The sequence below is a fragment of the Arvicanthis niloticus genome, chromosome 24, assembly GCF_011762505.2.
Source record: "Arvicanthis niloticus isolate mArvNil1 chromosome 24, mArvNil1.pat.X, whole genome shotgun sequence".
In the NCBI taxonomy this organism is placed as follows: domain Eukaryota; kingdom Metazoa; phylum Chordata; class Mammalia; order Rodentia; family Muridae; genus Arvicanthis; species Arvicanthis niloticus.
Genome location: NC_133432.1, coordinates 35,669,495 through 35,689,327, shown reverse-complemented (window position 1 = coordinate 35,689,327; position 19,833 = coordinate 35,669,495). Strand labels below are relative to the sequence as shown.

The 19,833-nt window shown below is 45.6% G+C and overlaps 1 protein-coding gene across 1 annotated transcript in view; it reads left to right on the top strand.

Annotated features, from left to right (window-relative positions):
- Kpna7 (karyopherin subunit alpha 7) overlaps window positions 1-18,509 on the top strand; it is a 32,626-nt gene extending 14,117 nt beyond the window's left edge. The window contains exons 5-10 of the mRNA XM_076923952.1: window positions 656-738; window positions 4,323-4,586; window positions 8,238-8,471; window positions 9,404-9,586; window positions 12,413-12,556; window positions 18,378-18,509. Coding sequence (XP_076780067.1) covers window positions 656-738; window positions 4,323-4,586; window positions 8,238-8,471; window positions 9,404-9,586; window positions 12,413-12,556; window positions 18,378-18,428 — 959 coding nt within the window. The 3' untranslated portion in view covers window positions 18,429-18,509. The remainder of the gene's footprint in view (window positions 1-655; window positions 739-4,322; window positions 4,587-8,237; window positions 8,472-9,403; window positions 9,587-12,412; window positions 12,557-18,377) is intronic.
- Window positions 18,510-19,833: the final 1,324 nt, after the last annotated feature.

The following is a 19,833-nucleotide window of genomic DNA, read 5'->3' as shown; positions in this document are numbered from 1 at the left end:
TGCCTTTATCCACTAAGCTGCCTAACTGGATCACACATAAACTTTTAACAAGTTTTCTTACATGTATATACATGTCTTGTATGGGTATGTGAACACAGGTGCCCACTGAAGCCAGAAGAGAAAGCCAGATCTCCCTGGAGGTGGAATTATAGGCAACTGTGAGCTGACATGAGCACTGGGAACCTAACTCAGATATGTTACAAAAGCAGTATGTACCCTTAACCACTGAGCCATCTCTCCAGCCCCATTATATATAAACACTAAAAGTTAGACACCTGGGATGGAGTGACTGACTGCTCTTCCAGAGGTCCTGAGTTCAATTCCCAGCAACCACATGGTGGCTCACAACCATCTGTAATCAGATCTGATGCCCTCTTCTGGTGTGTCTGAAGACACACATACATGAAATAGTGTACCCACATACATTAAATAAATAAATAAATCTTTTACAAAAAATTTAAACACCCAATTTGAGTTTCTCCTTGCCCAGTTTTTGAGGAGAGTGGATTGAGATGTATCCCTAGCTAGCTTTCGACTCACTATGTGAACCAGGCTGGCCTTGAACTCACAGAGATGAACTTGCCTCTGCTTCCTGAGTCCAGGGCTCAAAACTGTATGCCTGGATCTTTGTTCTCATGGTCTCTTCCATTTGTAGGTGACTGTGCAGAATTCAGAGACAATGTCATTTGCAACAACGCCATCCCGCACCTGATCAACCTTATTTCAACAAACATACCAGTGAGTGTATTTATTTGTTTGCTTATTGCATTTGATTTACCGTGTGTGTATACATGTGTACAGGTGTACAGTAGTATTTGCTTTCTACTCTGAGGACAAAGAGATTGAACTTGGTTTGTCACAGTTGACAACAAGTGTCTTAACCTGCTGAGCCATTTGCTGGTATATTATTATTATTATTATTATTATTATTATTATTATTATCTTTATCATCATCATTATTATTATTCCTCTTTCTCCTCCTATTCCTCTTCCCCTCTTCCTCATCCTCTTATTTCTCCTCCTCTTCCTCCTCTTCTTCTTTCTCTTCTTCTTCCTCTTCCTCTTCTTTTTTGCCTCTTCCTCCTTGCCTCTTTCTTTGACAGATTCACATAGATTCAAGCCGAGCTTCAGACTAACTATATAATCAAGGATGACCTTGAAGTTCTGATCTCCCTGCCCCTATCTCATCTTAGCAATGGTAGGGTTGTAGGTGACCACCACCACAAGCATGTTCGTGTGGTACTGGGGACGGGACACAGGGGTTTATTCAAGCTAGACAAGCACTCTCCCCACTAAGCCACGTGTGTATCCCAAGAGAACACTTTTGAATACTCACAAAAGAACCATGTGAGACAAGAGGCTAAACACTCTCATGGGGTGACTATGGAAAGCATTGCCAAACCCTGACCTAGAATAGGAAGAGGGCCTGGAATCAGGGGCCCTTGAGCCCCCAGTGTTCCACATCAGGTAGGAAGCTGGGCATGGTGGTATTCACATGTAATCTCAGCACTCAAGAAACTTGGGCAGAAAGATGGCAAGTTCATAGTCAGCCTGGGCTGCAGACTGAACCTGAACATCAGCACAGGGAATGGTGCTTCATCTAGTCTGAAGAATAGGAGTGGGGTCGTGGCTAAAGAGATGTCAACAGAAGATTGGATGGGTAGGATCCATGGTCTCAGGTCCTGTTTCCACACTGATCACAGGGATCCCTAGGGCAGAATAGGAGAGAAAGTGGAGAGAGCCAGCAGCAGAGCAGAAAAACGACTTTTCTTTCTCTTTTTCTTTCTTTCCTTCATTTCTCCTCCTTCTTCTCTTCTTCTTCCTCCTCTTCCTCCTCCTTCTCCTTCTATTTCTCCTTCTACTTCTCCTTCTCCTCCTTCTTTGAGAGAGAAAGAGTGTTTCCTGTATAGTCTGGTCCATCTGGAACTCACTTTGTAAACCAGGCTGGCCTGGCCTCAACTCAGAGATCAGCCTGTGTCTGTTCCCATTGACTGAGATTAAAAATATGTACCACCACTGCCTGGGCTGAGAATGACCGTAAAAGATGAGATTGATGGCTGAGCATGGGGCTTAGGTTTAGGCAGGAGGATTGTCAAGAGTTTGAGCCTGGGGCACCAAAATGGATCAGAGGATGAAAGTGCTTGCTGCCAAGTCTGAGGACCTGAGTTCAACAATTAGAATTCACATGGTAAGAACAGAGAGCAGACTCTGGCAGGACTCCATGGCACAAACATGCATATACATAAATATATATTTTTAAATGTGAAGCTTCCTGAGATGTATGGTAAAAAGCCTTTTCTCAAAAGAAACAAAACAGAAAAGAGAGAGAGAAAGAGAGAGAGACGAGAGAGAGAGAGAGAGAGAGAGAGAGAGAGAGAGAGAGAAGACGAGAGAAAGAAGAAGAGAGAAAGAAAAAGAAAAAAGAAGGGAAAGAAGACAGGTGTGGCCGGGCAGTGGTGGCGCATGCCTTTGATCCCAGCACTTGGGAGGCAGAGGCAGGCGGATTTCTGAGTTCGAGGCCAGCCTGGTCTACAGAGTGAGTTCCAGGACAGCCAGGGCTACACAGAGAAACCCTTTATCGAAAAACAAAACAAACAAACAAAAAAAACAAAAACACCAAAAAAAAAAAAAAAAAAAAAAAAAAGAAGACAGGCGTGGAGCCGTGTCTGGCCTTACACAGCAGGCCTGCAATCTCTGCTACTTGGAAGGCTGAGTCAGGAGATCTCAAGTTCAAGGCCTGCTTGGTCAATTTAGCAGAACCATGTCTCAAAATAAACAATAAAAAGGACTAGAGATGGAACTGGACAGGTGGCTCAGGGGTCAACAGCACCTGCTGCTCTTCCAGAGGACCTGAATTCAGTCCCCAGCAGCCCCTGTAGGTAGCTCACAACAGTCTGTAACTGCAGCTCCAGTCTGTAATCTGATGCCCTGTCCTAGCCTCCACAGGTACATGGCATACACACGACATACACACACAAATAAAAATATTTTTTTTAAAAAAAGGAATAAGGATGTAGCGCAGAGGTAGCATGGTCGATTAGCATACATAAGACCCTGGGCTCAACTGTTCCCTATGTATCTATGTATCTATGTATTATCTATGTATCTATCTATCATCTATCTCATATATCATATATGATATATCAGATATATATTGAAAGTATGTATAGCAAATATGTTGCATATATGTAGCATACATACAGAGAGAGAGAGAGAGAGAGAGAGACATACATACACACATACACACACACACACACACACACACACACACACACACGAATGAATGAATGATTGTGTCAAGCCAGTAGAATTACAGATAGCAAGAAGACCAAGTAATTCCTGAGTTCATCTGTTAGTCTTCATGTATCCCAGGCTGGCTTTGAACTCACGATGCAGCCTGTAAGCCTCATATTTACACTCTCTCTGCTTCTGCCATGACTGAGATTATAGACCAGCACTTCTACACTCAGCTGCTTGATTGTTTGTTTGTTTTTGTCAGTGAAAATAAAATCTAGGACTGGGGAGGTGGCTTGATGGGTTTACTGTACTCCAGTGCAAGTGTAAGGACCTTGAGTTCAAATCCCAAGAACCCACATCACACCAGGTTCCATAGCAGCCACCTGTAAAGGCAGCATTCAGGTAGTGAAGTGGGAGCTGGAGACAGAATGCCTGGAAGCTTGCTGGCTACAAGCCTGGTATACACACAAAGCCAGGAACTCAGAGACCCTGCTCAAGCAAGGTGAGACTGGAAAGTGACAACTGACATCTCAGGGTGTCCTTGTGACCACCACATGTGTGCTGTGACACAGGCACATGTGCACTCTCACACACACATGTTGTAACATTTTTAAACCATTAGGCTAGGGGACTGGAGAGACAGCTCGGCAGTCAAGAGAGCCTGCTCTAGCATAGGACCTGAACTCTGTTCCTAGCACCTCTGTCAGGTGGATGGCAAATGCCTGTAACTCCATCTCCAGGGACGAGGGATACATTCCATCCCCTGGTCTCCATGAGCATGTGTACACACACGCCCTTACCCAAGCACAGACTTTCAACTATATACATAAATAAGATACAATCTGAAAATACCTAAGTCATCCTTGAGTGGAGAAGGCATCGTGAGGCACACAAAGCACACGTCATATGGCATTTAAATATTTAAATATAAAGCTTGTTATATTTGTCCCTGACACATATCACTGCCTCGAAGGGTTCTTTTGATGCCCAACAGCTCTGGTCTATACTAACCAACAAATAGTATGAATGGGGATGGGAAGGGACGGCCACCGTTGACACTCTGTCTCCTTTGCACCCCGTCACAGATCACATTTCTTCGGAACATCACATTGACTTTGTCCAACTTATGCCGCAACAAAAATCCATACCCTCACGAGGATGCCGTGAGGCAGATGCTACCTACCTTCAGTCAGCTCCTGAGGCATCATAATAATGACATCATTTCAGATACCTGCTGGGCTCTGTCCTTCCTCACTGAGGGCGGCAAAGAGTACATCCATCTTGTGGTCACCACCGGCATCCTGCCCAGGCTTGTAGAGTTAATGACCAGCTCGGAACTCAATGTCTTGGTAAATGTCATCCTGGGTCCCACGTGCCTTTGTAAGAGGCTTCAGGTTAGAGTGTGTGGGTGGGTGCTGTGACCATGGCTCACTTAGGAGTGTGTTTGCCTAGCATTTACAAAGCCCTGGTCCCATCCCCATACCATGTAAACTATGCACAGTGGAACATGTCTATAATCTCAGCACCGGGACATGGAGGCGGGGAGATTATGATTCACGGTCATGCATGGCTGCAAAATGAGTCCTGGACTATGTGACAGCATGTCTCTGAAAACAAAACAAATTAGATCCTGTGAGTCCAATTCACAGAATCAGGTTCGCATCTCCACCTCCCTGCCTCCCCAGGTCTTCCTGCCAGCTCTAATCCTCCCCTGGATACCCAGTTTGTCTTCTGCAAGTCTCAGCTCTCTGAGACTCTCTAGCTAAACTCTTAGATCTGCTTCCATCTCAGACCCTGGTGAGTGGTCCAGTTCTTTTCTCCATCTGATAGCCAGAAAGGCATCCAGTGAACCACTTAAAGTCTAACCACCCAGGGACCTTTTCTACATACTTTCCTACTGTTCTGTGGATTTTAATTTCAACTAGTTGGTTTAATTTCTCTCCCTCCTCCGCCCTGTGCATGTATTTGTCTGTGCCTTGTCTGTTTAATTGACTGTCTCTCCGTGTCTGTGGGTCTGTGTTTATATGAGAGACAGAGAGATGAAGAAAAACAGAGATTGGAAGAGACACATAGAGAGAGGGAGACAGAGAGGGACACTAAAGAGAGATAGTTAGACAAGAGAGACAAACACAGAGACAGATACACAGAGACAGACAGATACACAGAGACAGACAGATACACAGAGACAGACAGATACACAGAGAGAGGCAGACAGATAAAGGGGCAGAGAGAGAAGCAGAGAGGCAGAGAGACATAGAAGGAGGCAAATAAGAGAGAGAAAGAGAGGCAGACAGACAGTGAGACTGTGAAACAGAGGCAGACCCATGCAGAGAGACATACACACACAGAGAGAGACAATGACAGAGAAAGACAAACAAAAAGAAACAGAGACAAGACAACAACAGAGGCTATAACACAGAGACAGAGATACACACATACACATAGACACAGAAGCACAGAAAAGAAAACACAAAAGACAAAACACAGAGACAACATCAGAGTCAAGGGCACACAGACAGGAAGTCACTGTGCAGCCCTGGTTGCCCGGGATTTATTGTATAGACCTGATATCAAACACATAGAGATCTACCTTTCTCTGCTTCTTGAGTATGAAAATTAAAGGCATCCACCACTGTGCATACCATATATACCGTGTATACTGTATATACCATATAAACCATATAAACAGTATATGCTGTATATACCACACATGCCATATATATGATATAAACCATATATGCCATATGTACATATATACTATATAGTAAAATATATATAAGATATAAAATAAATAATATTTATATAGAGAGAAAAAGATAAAGAGAGAAAGAGAGAGAAAAAGAGTGAGAAAGAGACACAGAGAGAAACAGAGACTTATTTAGCCCAAACTGGTCTGGACCTCAGTCTATAGCTGATAGCCCCAGAGTCTTGGTCTCTCTGCATCTGCCTCCCAGTGCGGGCTCCAGAGGCTCACACCCCTGGGGCTGCCTCTATTCTAGCTCAACCTTTCTCAGTCAGGATCCTTTTACTGTATCACATTCAGCTTTAGAGACCATCTTTCTGAGATCACCATAGCATTTTTTCAGATGTTAAAGTGAATTTGGTGACAGTAATTGAGGGCAGAAAAAAAAGGAAGACTATCAGGAGAGAGGTAGCCAGGTCCAGTGTCATATGTATATAAGTACATGTGGGAGACCAAGAGAGAAGGATAGCAAATGGGGCTAGCCTGGGCTCCATAAGAAGATCCTGTCTTGCCGGGCAGTGGTGGCCCACGCCTTTAATCCCAGCACTTGGGAGGCAGAGGCAGGTGGATTTCTGAGTTCGAGGCCAGCCTGGTCTACAGAGCGAGTTCCAGGACAGCCAGGACTACACAGAGAAACCCTGTCTCAAAAAGCCAAAAAAAAAAAAAAAAAAAAAAAGAAGAAGACCCTGTCTTTAAAAAGGCAACTTTAAACATATAAATATTGTATGGGGGTGAGCATGAGCCATGATGCATGTGTGCAGGACAGAGGACTACTTAGAGGAGCCAGTCCTCTCGTAAGACCACGAGGGCCCTGGGAATTGAGTTTGGGTCATCTGGCCTGAGATTACAGGCACCTTTACACACTGAACCGTCTCACCTCACCAAGGACTCAAGTTTTTTTTAAAAAATTGTGTATTGTATGTATGTGAGTACTCTATATGCATATATACCTGCATTCCAGAAGAGAACATTAGATCCCATTACAGATGGTTGTGAACCACCATGTGGTTGTTGGGAATTGAACTCTGAACCTCTAGAAGAGAAACCAGTGCTCTTAACCATTGAGCTAACACTCCAGTCCCTGGAATCAACTTTTAATAGCTGTGCTGAGGCCCAATTGGCATTACCTAGACAAGGCTCTGGTAACACACCCACCTGTCATGTGAGTGGGAAGTACTTAGCCTGATAATCTAGGAAGGCCTGGTGCTCTTGGTAGCCTTCACTGGGGGCTACCACTGCAACAAAGAAATCCAAATAAATCTACATTCAGCTCTCCTGGGAAGCTGGTTGCCTTCAGCTCAATCATAGGCCCACCCTTGGGACCCACAGAGCTACTGTAAGGAGAAGCAGCCACTGGGCACTCCTAGACTCCAATTCAGTATCTGGTGGAAGCCTAGAGCCAGCATGAATATGAATGTACAACAGACTCCATAATCAGCTTTGAATTTCCCCAGTTGAGAGTTTAGTGGGGTGGACAATGTAGTACACACATGCAACCCTAGCAGAGGTTGACAAAGGATTGTGAGTTCAAGGCCAGGCTAAGGATGTTGTTCATTGGTAAGAATGCCCCCTAGGATTTAGGAAGCTCTGGGTTCCATTCCCAGTACTGTATTAATGAACCAGGTGGAGCACACCAGTCATCCCTGCACTTGGGGTGGAGGCAGGAGGACTAGAAAGTTCAAGGTCATCCTCAGCTGCATAGTCCAGTATGCATTCAGATCTTGTCTCAGAAACACAAAAGTTGGGAGGACCAAAAGCTCACTGTCCTTGGCTATGTGGCAAACTCAAGACCAGCTTAGGCTATATGAGAAGCCCTCAAACAAAATCCCCAAACAAAATCAGGACAGCAGAATGTTTTCTTGTTTTAGATAGAGTCTCATGTAGTCCAGGCTGGCCTTAAATTCGTTACATAGCTAAGAAGGCTCTTTGGGACCATCTGACACCACCTCCCATCTACAGGGATTGCAGGTGAGTACTGCCTGCCACACCAGGTTTATGCACAGAACTTCATACACTTGAGGCAAGCACTCTTCCCAAAGCTACATGCCTGGCCCCTAGTGTACCATCATTTTCTAATAACGGTGTCCTCTGTCTGCCCTCTTTGACCAAGAACAGCGAGCAAGCACCTGAAACCCTAAAAGCAGCCATGGGTTTGCTGACCAAAGAAAACACTACAAAGTGGCAGACATCTCCCTGAACGACACACAGTGTGACTCATCTGTAATATGACAGAGTCCCAACCCCTTTGTCATTCTAGACCCCTTGTCTCCACACTATGGGCAACATTGTAGCCGGGACAGATGAACAGACCCAGATGGCCATTGATGCTGGCATGCTGAAGGCATTGGGCGAGGTCCTGAAGCACCCAAAGTCCTCCATTCAGAAGCTTGCTGCTTGGATCACGTGCAATGTGACCGCTGGGCCGGGACACCAGATCCAACAGCTGATTTCGTGTAAGCTGATGCCTTTCTTGGCAGACCTACTGAGAAATGTAAGTGGCAGGGCTGGGAAGGGAGTCTGTAAAGCTCTGCTGTACAAGCTTGAGGACTTGTACAACATCCACAGAAATGATGGAAGCAGGATAATCAAGAGTTCAAGGTCAGCCTTGTCTCCAAAGTGTGTGTAAAGCCAGTCCGAGATACATAAGACCCTGTGTAAGAAAAAAGAGAGAAAAAGACAAATCTTGGGTGGGTGTCAGGCAGCCTACTTCATGCCTTCTCTCAGAGGCTAGATTCTGATCAAGAGTTGAAGGCAGTGTGTTAGGTCACTGGACATGATTTCACATGTAAGCTCAGGTCTGGTAGCACACACCTGTAATCTCAACACTCAGGAGGCTACTACAACAAGAGTACAAATTGAGGGCCTGCCTAGGCTAATACTGAGTCCCAGGATAGCCTGGGCTATAGAGTAAAACCCCATTTTTAAGAATTATTTTATTTTATATATAGGAGTACACTGTAACTGCTTTCAGAAGACTGTATCAGATCCCATTACAGCTGGTTGTGAGCTACCATGTAGTTGCTGGGAATTGAACTCAGGACCTCTGGACAAGCAGTCAGTGCTCTTAACCACTGAGCCATCTCTCCAGACACCAAAATCCTACTTTTAAAAGCCAAAACAAACACAGAATACTTCGGGTGTGGCTGGGTTGTCAGAGTCCTTGCCTGCCCTGGGCCTCATTAGCAGCAGTACATATATATACCAGACACTGTGGGCTCATCCATAAAGATGGCATTTTGGAGAGTAGAGGTAGGAGGGCCAGAAGTTCAAGGTCCTCCTCATCTCTATAGCAAATTGGGGGCCAGCCTGGTCTACACTGAGAGCCTGTCTCAAAAATATACAAAAACAACAAGTGAATCAGGTCAGCATCCCTCTATGGTGGCCCTTGGGTGCTGGAAGGAACGTGAACCTCTGTCTTTGCAGGCAGAATTTAGTGTCCAGAAAGAGGTTGTGTGCGCTGTGGCTAACATTACAACAAAGGCCACTCAGTACCAGTTGACTCAGCTTGTCCGCTCAGGAATCTTGGAGCCAATGTTGAATCTGCTCACTGTCCCAGACAAGGATGTTGTCATTGTCATTCTTGACATCATTTCTTATCTCCTTCAGGTGAGTTCTTCCCAGCAGGCAGTCTCCAACTGAAAGACATTGACTGTGCTCCCTCACAACAGGGTGGGGATTGTGGGTCGGGCACTTAGGGAGCCAGAGAGCTCAGTGAGTAACAGTACTTCCCACCAAGCTGACCACCTGAGTTCAGTCCCCAGGATCCATGTGGCAGTGAAAGACACCTGACTCCCACAAGTTGTCTGAGAGCCACACTCATGCAATGGTGCAGATGTTGATGATGCACACACATTGTGTGAGAGAGAAAATGAATGTTAAAAGAAGTCACCCAAGTAGGTTGGGCTGGGGTGTAACTCATGTGGCAGTAACTGTCCCCAGCACCACATAATGCAGACATGTAAAGACATGCCCATAATCCCAGAACTCAGGAGGCAGAAGAAGGATCAGGAGTTTAAGGTTCTCCTTAGCCATCTAGCAAATTAATGCTAGCCTGGGTTACATGAAACTGAATGAATGAATGAATGAATGAATGAGTGACTGAGTGAGTGAGAAGGATTCTCATGACATTCTTCCTACACTCCCTACATCCCTAGGGTAACACAAAGCACTCAAGAATAGGACTGTAAGCCAGGTTTGGCAGTGTATACCTGTCATCCTAGGACGCAAGAGAGGAGACAGAGGTCATGAGTTTGAAGGCAGCCTGGGCTAAGTAGTATGCCTGAGGCTAGCCTGGACTACGCAGTCTCTGAAGAAACTGTATATTGATGTATCAACATTTTGTCACAGGAGCACCTTGGTGACAAGGGCTCAGAGCATAGCTGTTGGATTCCTTGTTCTAGGGAGCTTGTGTGTGAGTGACACAGGGGACACTGTAGGCATTCCTTGTGAAGGAAGTCGGATTGAGGAGGCACTGCTCACTCAGAGTGGGGACTGGCTGCTGTCACACTCTGTAGTGCTCAGGGAGGGGAGCGTTCTCTGAGAGTGAGAAGCGAGCAATAGATGAGTCTCACGGACCTGTGGAAAGACATCCTAGGCAAAGGAATAACCAGGGGAGTTGCAAGTAGCACAGCAAGAGCAAGTGGTTGGAAAGTGGAGGGAGAGTGAGAAGGGCTCAGGTCTGGGGCAGATGAGAGTGGTTGGTGAAGATGTGGATTCTCTCACCTGAGGCTGAGAAACCCACAGAAACTTCAAAACAGAACAAAAGAAAGAGCCGAGCTGCTAGATGGCGTCTTTAAGGTTTGTTTGTTTCAATTGTGTGTATATGTGTCTGTATGTGGATATGCCTCTGTGTGTGGATATGTGTCTGTATGTGGATATGCCTCTGTGTGTGGATATGTGTCTGTATGTGGATATGCCTCTGTGTGTGGATATGTGTCTGTATGTGGATATGCCTCTGTGTGTGGATATGTGCCTGTATGTGGATATGTGCATATGAGTTCAGGTGCCAACAGAGGTCAGAGGCCTCAGATTCCCCTGGCTGGACTGGCAGGTGGCAGTGAGCCCCTTGAGTGAATGCTGGGAACCAACCTCAAGTCCTCTGTGGGAGCAGTTTCTGCTCTTAGCCACTGAGCCATCTCTCCAGAGACAATTTTGCTTTTGCTTTTGATGGTTTTCCTTTTGAGACTAGACACAGGCTCTCTCCCTATTTGACTTAAAGTGGGACACATGGAATCCCTACATGACTTACATGGAACACATGGTAATACTTGAGCTCCTGAGACCTCTGACATGCTGAGATTACAGTCATGTTCTGCCATGCCCACTTCTGCATCAGATTTATTTTAAAAGATTGATTTACTTTTATTTTATTTGAATAGGTATTTTGCTTGCATGGATGTGTGTATACCCAATGAATGCAGGGCCACAGAGTCCAGAGGTCATGGCATCCTCTGGAACTGGAGTTAGAGATAGCTGTGGGAGCTGGGAACGGAACCTGTGTCCTTTAGAAAAACAGTCAATGCACTTAGACACTAATACATTTCTCCAGTCTCCCTATATCAATTGTTAAAGATGTAGTGAACCACCGGGGGATTAGTTCATAAAAGAAAGACATCCAGGATTGGAAAGTACCATAAATCGTTCCTGAGTGGCACTGTGCCTGGACAAGATAACATGTTTCCCCAAGGACAGTAGGACAAACGTGAAGAGAGAAATGTTATGTACTGATTCCGTGGATTCCTTCGATGGATTTGTCAAACCACCACTCGGGGAGGTGGAGGTGGGAGGATCAGGAATTGAGGTTCTGTGTTCAGCTACAGAGCCAAGTTCAAGGATAGCCTGGGCTACGTAGTTTCTAGAGTCCTGTGATGCTCATCTAGGCTTTGATTTTTATTAAATACTTTCTTACTTTGAGTTCCTTGGTGCTTTGGACAAATGCCTTTTTGTATTCATTACATTGGTTTTCTATGGTGTTGGATACAGTCTGAGTAAAACATGTGAATGACTGTGTGAACAGGCAAACTCACTGGTGAACTCGTAAATGTATTTGTGAGCAAATGAATTCATGGGTGATTTAATGAATGAATGAATTAATGAATTTATGGGTGATTATTGTGAATGGAAGAATTTGTGGGTGATTTTGTGGATGACTAAATGCAGGGGTGGATTTTGTGAATAAATGCAGGCAAGCCTGATTGAGGGAATGAGTTAATGAAAGAGGAGGAAGATCTTGGCATTCTCCAGTGGGTCTGCAACCACCCCTCCTGGATCAGGTCTGCCTCCAACCAAACCAGCCCCCTTAAGGCTAGCCAGCTGAAGCTCCATGTGCACGTGCATGTGCACATGTACGTGCACACGCACGCGCGCACGAACTGCCCAATAACACTCTGGGTTTCATTGTCTCTTTGCTGGTTTCTCATCCATCCTCATCAGACAGACGATCTACAGAAGAAGAAAAGGCTGTGTTTTCGGATAAAGAAAGTTGGTGGCTTTGAAAAAATTGAGTCCTTACAGCACCACCAAAACACTTACATTAGCCAAAAGGCCCTGGAGATCATTGAGAAACATGTAGGCGAGGTGAGTAAGGCGGACTCCGTGTTCTGGGGCTGGCTCTTGGTGGCCGAGAACTAACTCCTTTTTGTGTGTTTGTTTTAGTTTTGTTTTGGGGTTTGTTTGTTTTTTTTCTTTTGGTTTTTTGAGACAGGGTTTCTCTGTGTAGCCCTGGCTGTCCTGGAACTCACTCTGTAGACCAGGCTGGCCTCGAACTCAGAAATCCACCTGCCTCTGCCTCCCAAGTGCTGAGATTAAAAGCTTGCACCATCACCACCCGGTGGGGCTAGCTCTTGATATGACTGTGCTTCCAATGCTATTCTGTGAGCCTGGCTATCAGACAGGTTGACTCTCTCCACACCCTCCTATGATTTTAGCTGGCTGCCTCCCTGGTCCCTGTTATACAGGTGGCCTTTGAGTATCAGGAAGCTTGTCTGGGAGCTGGGAGGTGGCCCACATGACCCAGAGTTTGCTATGCAAGGATGAGGAGTTGAGGAGCTGAGTTTGAGCCCATGTGAGAAATCTAGGCATGTTGCTCCATGTTTATTATCCCAGTTCTGGGTGAGTACATACATCTGATCCATGGGGCTCAATGGCCAGCCAGTCTAGCTAAATAGATCCCAACCCAGGGAGAGATACTGTCTCGCAAAGCAAAATAAAAACACAATGCAGGGGAGTCAACAAGATGTATCAGTGGTGTCTGAGTTAAGGTTTCTATTGCTGCGATGAAACACCCTGACCAAAGCAAGTTGGGGAGGAAAGGGTTAATCAGGCTTACACTTCTATATCACTGCTTACTACTGAAGGAAGTAAGCACAGGAACTCAAGCATGGTAGGAACCTGGAAACAGGAGCTGATGCAGAGGCCCTGGAGGACTGCTGCCTCCTGGCTTGATCCTTATGGCTTGCTCAGTCTGCCTTCTAAGAGAACCCAGAAGCCTCAGTCCTGGGATGGCACCACTCACAATGAGATGGGCCCTTCCCCATCAATCATAAATTTAAGAAGATGCCCTACAGAATTGCCTTCAGGCCTGTCTTAGAGAGGCATTTTTTTTTTTTTTCTCTTCAATTGATTGATTGTAACACCTGCATGCCAGAAGAGGGCATCAAATCCCTTTATAGATGGTCATGAGCCACCATGTGGTTTCTGGGAATTGAACTCAGGATCTGTGGAAAATCAACAGCCAGTGCTCTTAGCTGCTGAGCCACCTCACCAGCCCCTGGAGGTATTTTCTTAATTAAGGTTCCCTCCTCTCAAATGATTCTAGCCTGTGTCAAGTTGACACAAGGCTATCCTGCACATCTGTATACAGGTACTTGCTGTCAAGCTTGAGGACTTCAATGCCTGGGACCCACATGGCAGAAAGAGAATAATGACTTCTACAGGTTGTCCCTAACTTCATACACCCCTCACCACACACACACACACACACACACACACACACACACACACACACACACATTTAAACAACATAAGAAGCTCCTGTGGAATGACAACTGAAGTTAACCTTTGCCTTCCTGGCACACACAAAGCCAGTCTACACCCATGGCAGTTTATCTCTTGGTTTCTGGTTTCAAGCTGTCTCAAGCTGTCTTTTTCTTGCCTTTTTTTTTTTTTTTTTTTTTTTTTCTTCAGGAGAATGGGAGGGGATGGGACAAGGGACAATACACTAAAAGAGATTTTCTATCTAAGAATGCAAACAATGCTGTCTGGCCCAGCTTTTGGGAAAACCATTTCAACACTGCATTTTGTCTCTTTCTAGAACACATAGTTTAGGGATGAGTTACCTCATAAAACATCTGAGTTGTCTGTGGCCTGGGGAAGTAGAGATCGGATAAAGGTTTCCATAAAGATCTGTCCATCGGTAGGATATAAATAACATAAAGTTTAACAGGTGACCACTTCGCTGAGGGGAGATGACAGAGGACTGTAACCCCAGCACTCAGGAAGTAAAAGCTGGGAGGGTCAGGAGTTCAAGGCCATCTTCAAGTGCATAGGGAATTCAAGGCAGTAGAGACTGTGAAGACATACTTAGTTGGTGAAGTGTTTGCCAGACAAGCATGCAGACTAAGGCTTTTACTCCAACATCCATGTCAAAATCTAGACATGGCACAGGCACCTAGAATCCCATTGTTTGGAAGGCACAGACAGGGGCTTGATGGTCATCCAGTCTATCCAAACTGGACAGCTCCAGATTTAGTGAGACACCCCATGTGAAAAAACTAAGATGGAGTGTGATTGAGAAGTTAACCTCTGGCCCCTGCACACATGAGTGCACATGAGCCTGTGCACACGGGTCGGTACACACACTGCACATGCGTACACATTTCATTTGCTTCCTCTCCCTTGAGGTCCTGAGAGCAAGCAAACTCATAGCAATGGAAAGTAGAGAACAGAGACTGGACAGAGTGGGAGATAGGCGTCAGTGTGATGTGAGGACAGTTTCAGTCTGGGAAGATGAAGAGGGGAAGCAGTGATGGGGTCACAGCACACATGTTCTCAATGTCAGCCAAGTCTGCTTAAACATCCACGAGGTGGAACTGGTGAAATGGCTCAGGTGTAGAGGCCCTTGCTGTCTAACCTGAGGGTCTGAGTTCAATACCTGGGCCCTAATTAGTGCAAGAGAGCCAACTGCCACAAGTTGTCCTCTAACCCCTCCACACAGGCTATGGAATGTGTACGTGTCTCTCTCTCTCTCTCTCTCTCTCTCTCTCTCTCTCTCTCTCTCTCTCACACACACACACACACACACACACACAAATATAATATTTTTAATTGCTAGACTCAAGCCAAACATATTGGTGAGGTTCACCACTGTAATCCTAGCATGTGGGAGGCAGAGACAGGCATAGTAGGAGTTTTAGACTAGCCTAGGCTACACGAGAGTCTCTCTAAAGAAAATATCAGGTATGGTGCATGCCTTTATTCCCAGCATTCGGAAGGCAGAGGCAGGTGGATCTCTGTGAGTTTGAGGCCAGCCTGATTTATAAAGGGAGTCCCCAGGACAGCCAGGGCTACACAGAGAAAACCTGTCTCAAAAAAAAAAAATTCAAGAGGGTCAGACATGGTGGTGTTCATCTGTAATCCCAGACTGAGGAAGGCTGAAAGTCAGAGGCTAGTCTGAACTACATAATAAGACCCTGGCGCAAAAGAGGAAAAGAGACTTCAGTTGTTTGTATTTTACTATATACATAACTATGTTCAGAGCCCATTTTTAAAATTGATTAATGTATTTAATTTACATTTATACAGTAGCAGCTCCCCTTCCTCCTTCTCCTCCTGAGCCAGTGCTCCCCCCATCCTGTCCCCATCCACTCCTCCTCCCTTTCTCTTCAGAAAAGGGAGCCTCCCTTGAATATCAACCCTCCTTGGCACATCAAGCTGCAATAGGACTAGGTGCATCTTCTCCTATTGAGGTTAGACAAGGCAGCCCAGTAGGGGGAAGGGATCTAAAGTCAGGCAGCAGAATTAGAGACAGCCTCCGCTCTCACTGTTAGGTGTCACACATGACAACCAAGCTACACAATGTAACATATATGCAGGAGGCCTATATAAGTCTTCACCCTGGATTCCGTGGTTGGCAGTTCAGTCTCTGGGGGCCCCTCTGGGCCCAGGTTAGTTAATCCTGTAGGTTTCCTTGTATTGTCCCTGACCCCAGTTAGAGCCCAACTTAAGCCCTTGAAAATGCTGGCATTCCAGGTACATGTGCCATGCCCAGATTTTTACATCTATAGAAATGGTTCAGTCATGCAGCACCTTCTTTGCAAGCAAGGTCTTCAGTCCAGTCTCCAGCACTCACACAAAAGCCGGCCAGGATGGCATTCACTTGTCCTCTCAGAGCTGGAGAACCAGACAGGAGTGTATCTGGGCCTTGATGGCCAGGCAGCCTAAGTCTACTGAGTAAGCCCTGGGCTAGTGAGAGAGCCAGTCTCAAACAAGGTGTGGGCTGGAGAGGTGGCTCAGTAGTTATGAGCACTTACTGCTCTTTCAGAGGACCTGAGTTCACCTCATGGTATCCTCATTTGGGGGTTCACAGCTGCCCGTAATCGCTCCACAAAGCTCCTCCCCAACTCCTGCCCCCAGAGCCCATCCTAAGAAGTATTTGGGTGATTTATGCCTCCGTGGGCCTCAAGGTTACCTGAGATAAGTTCTAGAATTCACTGAAACAAACTCTAGTCCAGCTGGGATATTAGTGTCAATGGTGGCGTAACCTCACACTGGTGACCGGGAGCTACAGCCTTATCTGTTCTTCCTTGAAGGACGAAGATGACAGTTTGCCTAGGCCCAGACTTCAAGTGTGAATGTGTGGATGATGAAGACATTTCACACACCGTATTGTATGTTGAGCATATGTTCCCTCCTCCCTCGTGCCCTCTCTCTCCACCGCTCTAACCCACTTAGACCCCTTTACTCTGCTTAGCCACCCGCCCCAATGTGCTCCTGGCACGTATATGTATATGTATATGTATATGTATGAGATTTCACTTATCTCTATACATCCAGGAAGCACTGATTAGACAAACACAATCTTTTGTCTTCCTGAGACTGGTCCTTTCTGGTTACATCCGGTTTCCTGAGAAGGAACAGGACTTTGTTCTGCTTGCTTTTTTTTTTTTTTTTTTTTTTTTTTTTTTTTTTTTTTTGGCTGAAACTCCCATTGTGTGTGGAAAGCACAATCTTCTTTACTGTTCTTCTGTCTTTGGAAACCCTGCCTGGCTTTTTAACTTAGCTATTGTGAGGGGGTAGCTGTGATCAATGCTGGAATGCAGGGATCTCAATGCTGTTTAGATTTGGCGCACACCCCCGCCCCCACCCCCACTGTGTAGCATACCTGGGTTGTATGGTAGGTTTTCGTTTAGGTTTTTGAGACTTCTCCACGGATCATTTCTGCAGTGAAGGACTCCTTCATTTCCCACAGTAGAGGATAAGATTTCCCTTTGTCTACATTATCTTGTTCATTGTTATTCCTTCTGTTTGTGTATCCGAATACATGCCATGTGAGTGCAGTTGCCCAAAGAGGCCAGCAGAGGGCGCTGACTCGCCTGGAGCTAGAGTTACACTTGGTTGTGAGCTGCCAAGTGTGGGTGCTGGGAACTGAAGTGGGGTCCTCTGCAGGAGCACTGCATGCTCTTAACCACTGAGCATCTTTGAACCACGAGTCTTCTTGAGAATTTTTGCATCTCTGTTCACCCGGGAGATTGCCTATAATTTTCTTTTTCGTTGTCAGTGTAGATGTCTGGTTTTAGCATTACAGTTAATGCTGGCATAAAAAGTTGGGAATGTCTTCATTTTCTCTTTTATTGAATAATTTGATAAACATTGATATTTGTTCTCTGAAGGTCTTGTAGAGTTTAGCACCTAATACATCTGCACCTGAACTTTTATAGTTAGATTTTCTTTAACACAATACTTTTATCGATTATTTTCAGGATTTCATATCATGAACCCAGATCACACTGACTTCCTAGTCCTTCCAGCTTTGGCCCACACCCTTATGACCTCCCACCCACCCACCCACCCACTCCCAAAAAAAGAGGAGAGAAGAAAGTTCAAATTGTATTGCCCATGCACTCATGGGAACATGGACAAACTCCCAGTGCCAGCCCCTTAAAGAAAATTGTGCCTTCCCGACATGCATCCTGGCCGGAAGCCATCAGTTGTGGAGAGCCACATGTCAGCATCCTTATGACAATTGTTAAGAGGTTTCTTCAATGGCTTTCTATCTAGGCTGTTATTTTGGCTGGGTGGGTGGTGGGGTATAGGGGTTGTCACAGAAGCCTTCTCTGTCCCTCTTTCTCCACTGAGAGTCTGCATACCACAGTAAAAGTAGTGCCCTTGTCCTTTACAGTCAGCCGGAGTACCGATCACTCTTGGACTTCCTTATGGCTTCTGGCAATAGCGCAGACCACAGACATTCACATGGCCTCTGGTGGCAGTACAGATCTTGGACATCAGCTGAACCCTCTGCCACAGCAAGAACTACGGACAGCATCATAGCGCTCAACAGTTGTACAGGCCAGTGATGTCAACATGGCTTCAGGGGGCAGCACAGACCAGACACAATGGCATGACCTCAGTGTCACACAGGCCACTGACAATACATCCTCCAGCGCTGCAGCAGGACCATGAACCTAAGCACAGCCCGGGGCAGCAGTAGTCAAATATACATGGCAAATCTTTTTTACCAGCTGAGAAATCTAACTGACTAGGAGCTGTGTTTTTTGTTTTTGTTTGCATTGTTAATCTTTTTTGTTGTCTGTTTCTTTTAACTGGGGAGTTGAGACTATTAATAAACAGTTATTGAAAAGCATGTATTCTTTTCTGTCCTTACATTGAGTTTTAGTGGTTGGTGTTTTCATTTTCTGAAACAGGGTCTCATGTGTTCCCAGGTGGCCTCAAACTCCCTATGTAGGCAAAGCTGGCCTTGAACTGATCTTTCTGCCTCTGTTCTCCCCAGTGCTAAGATTCTGGGGTACGCCACTATATCCAGCTCTAGTTGATACATTTGTAACAATAAGTGCTTATGATTTTAGCTTTAAAAGTTTTTAAACGTATTGTTATGTATATGACTGTCTGCATGTGCATAAGTGCACCATGTGCATTCAGTACCCAGCAGAGGGCATCAGGTCCCCTGGAACTGGAGTTGCAGATGGTTAATGAGTGACCATGTGGGTGATGGAAACTGAACCCAGGTCCTCTGCAAGAACAACCCGTGCCCTTATCCACTGAGCCATCTTTCTAGGCTTTGCCTCCCATTTTAAAGGAGAAGCTTGGGGACTATAGATATACTTTGCCGTGTCCAGCTGTGTGAGATTTGGAGTTTTGGCCTCAAGGCTTCTTACTGTGATAGCAAGTGGTCTGCCCACTGAGCCATGTCCCCAGTCCTTTAATTTTTTATAGCATCTATCTATCTATCTATCTATCTATCTATCTATCTATCTATCTGTATGTGTATGTTGTACAGTATCTATATGGTGTGTGTATGTGTCTGTTTGGTACATGCACATGAGTGTCCAGCTGTGTCCAAGAGCTCAGGGCAGGACATCAAGTGTTAGCCTTGCTGCCTTGAGACAAGAGTTCTCAGTGAGTCAGAACTTGCCATCTCAGCTAAGCTGGCTGGCCAGAGAACTCTTGGGACTGTCTGTCTTTGTACCACGATGCTGGGGTTTCAGACATCAACCGCATAATGGCCTTTTCACATGAGTGTTGGGGATTTGAACTTACATCTCCATGCTTGTAAAGCAGGCACTCTTACCCACTTAAGCCGTCTCCCCAGCCCCTTCTCTGCAGTGTTTTTAGGAGTG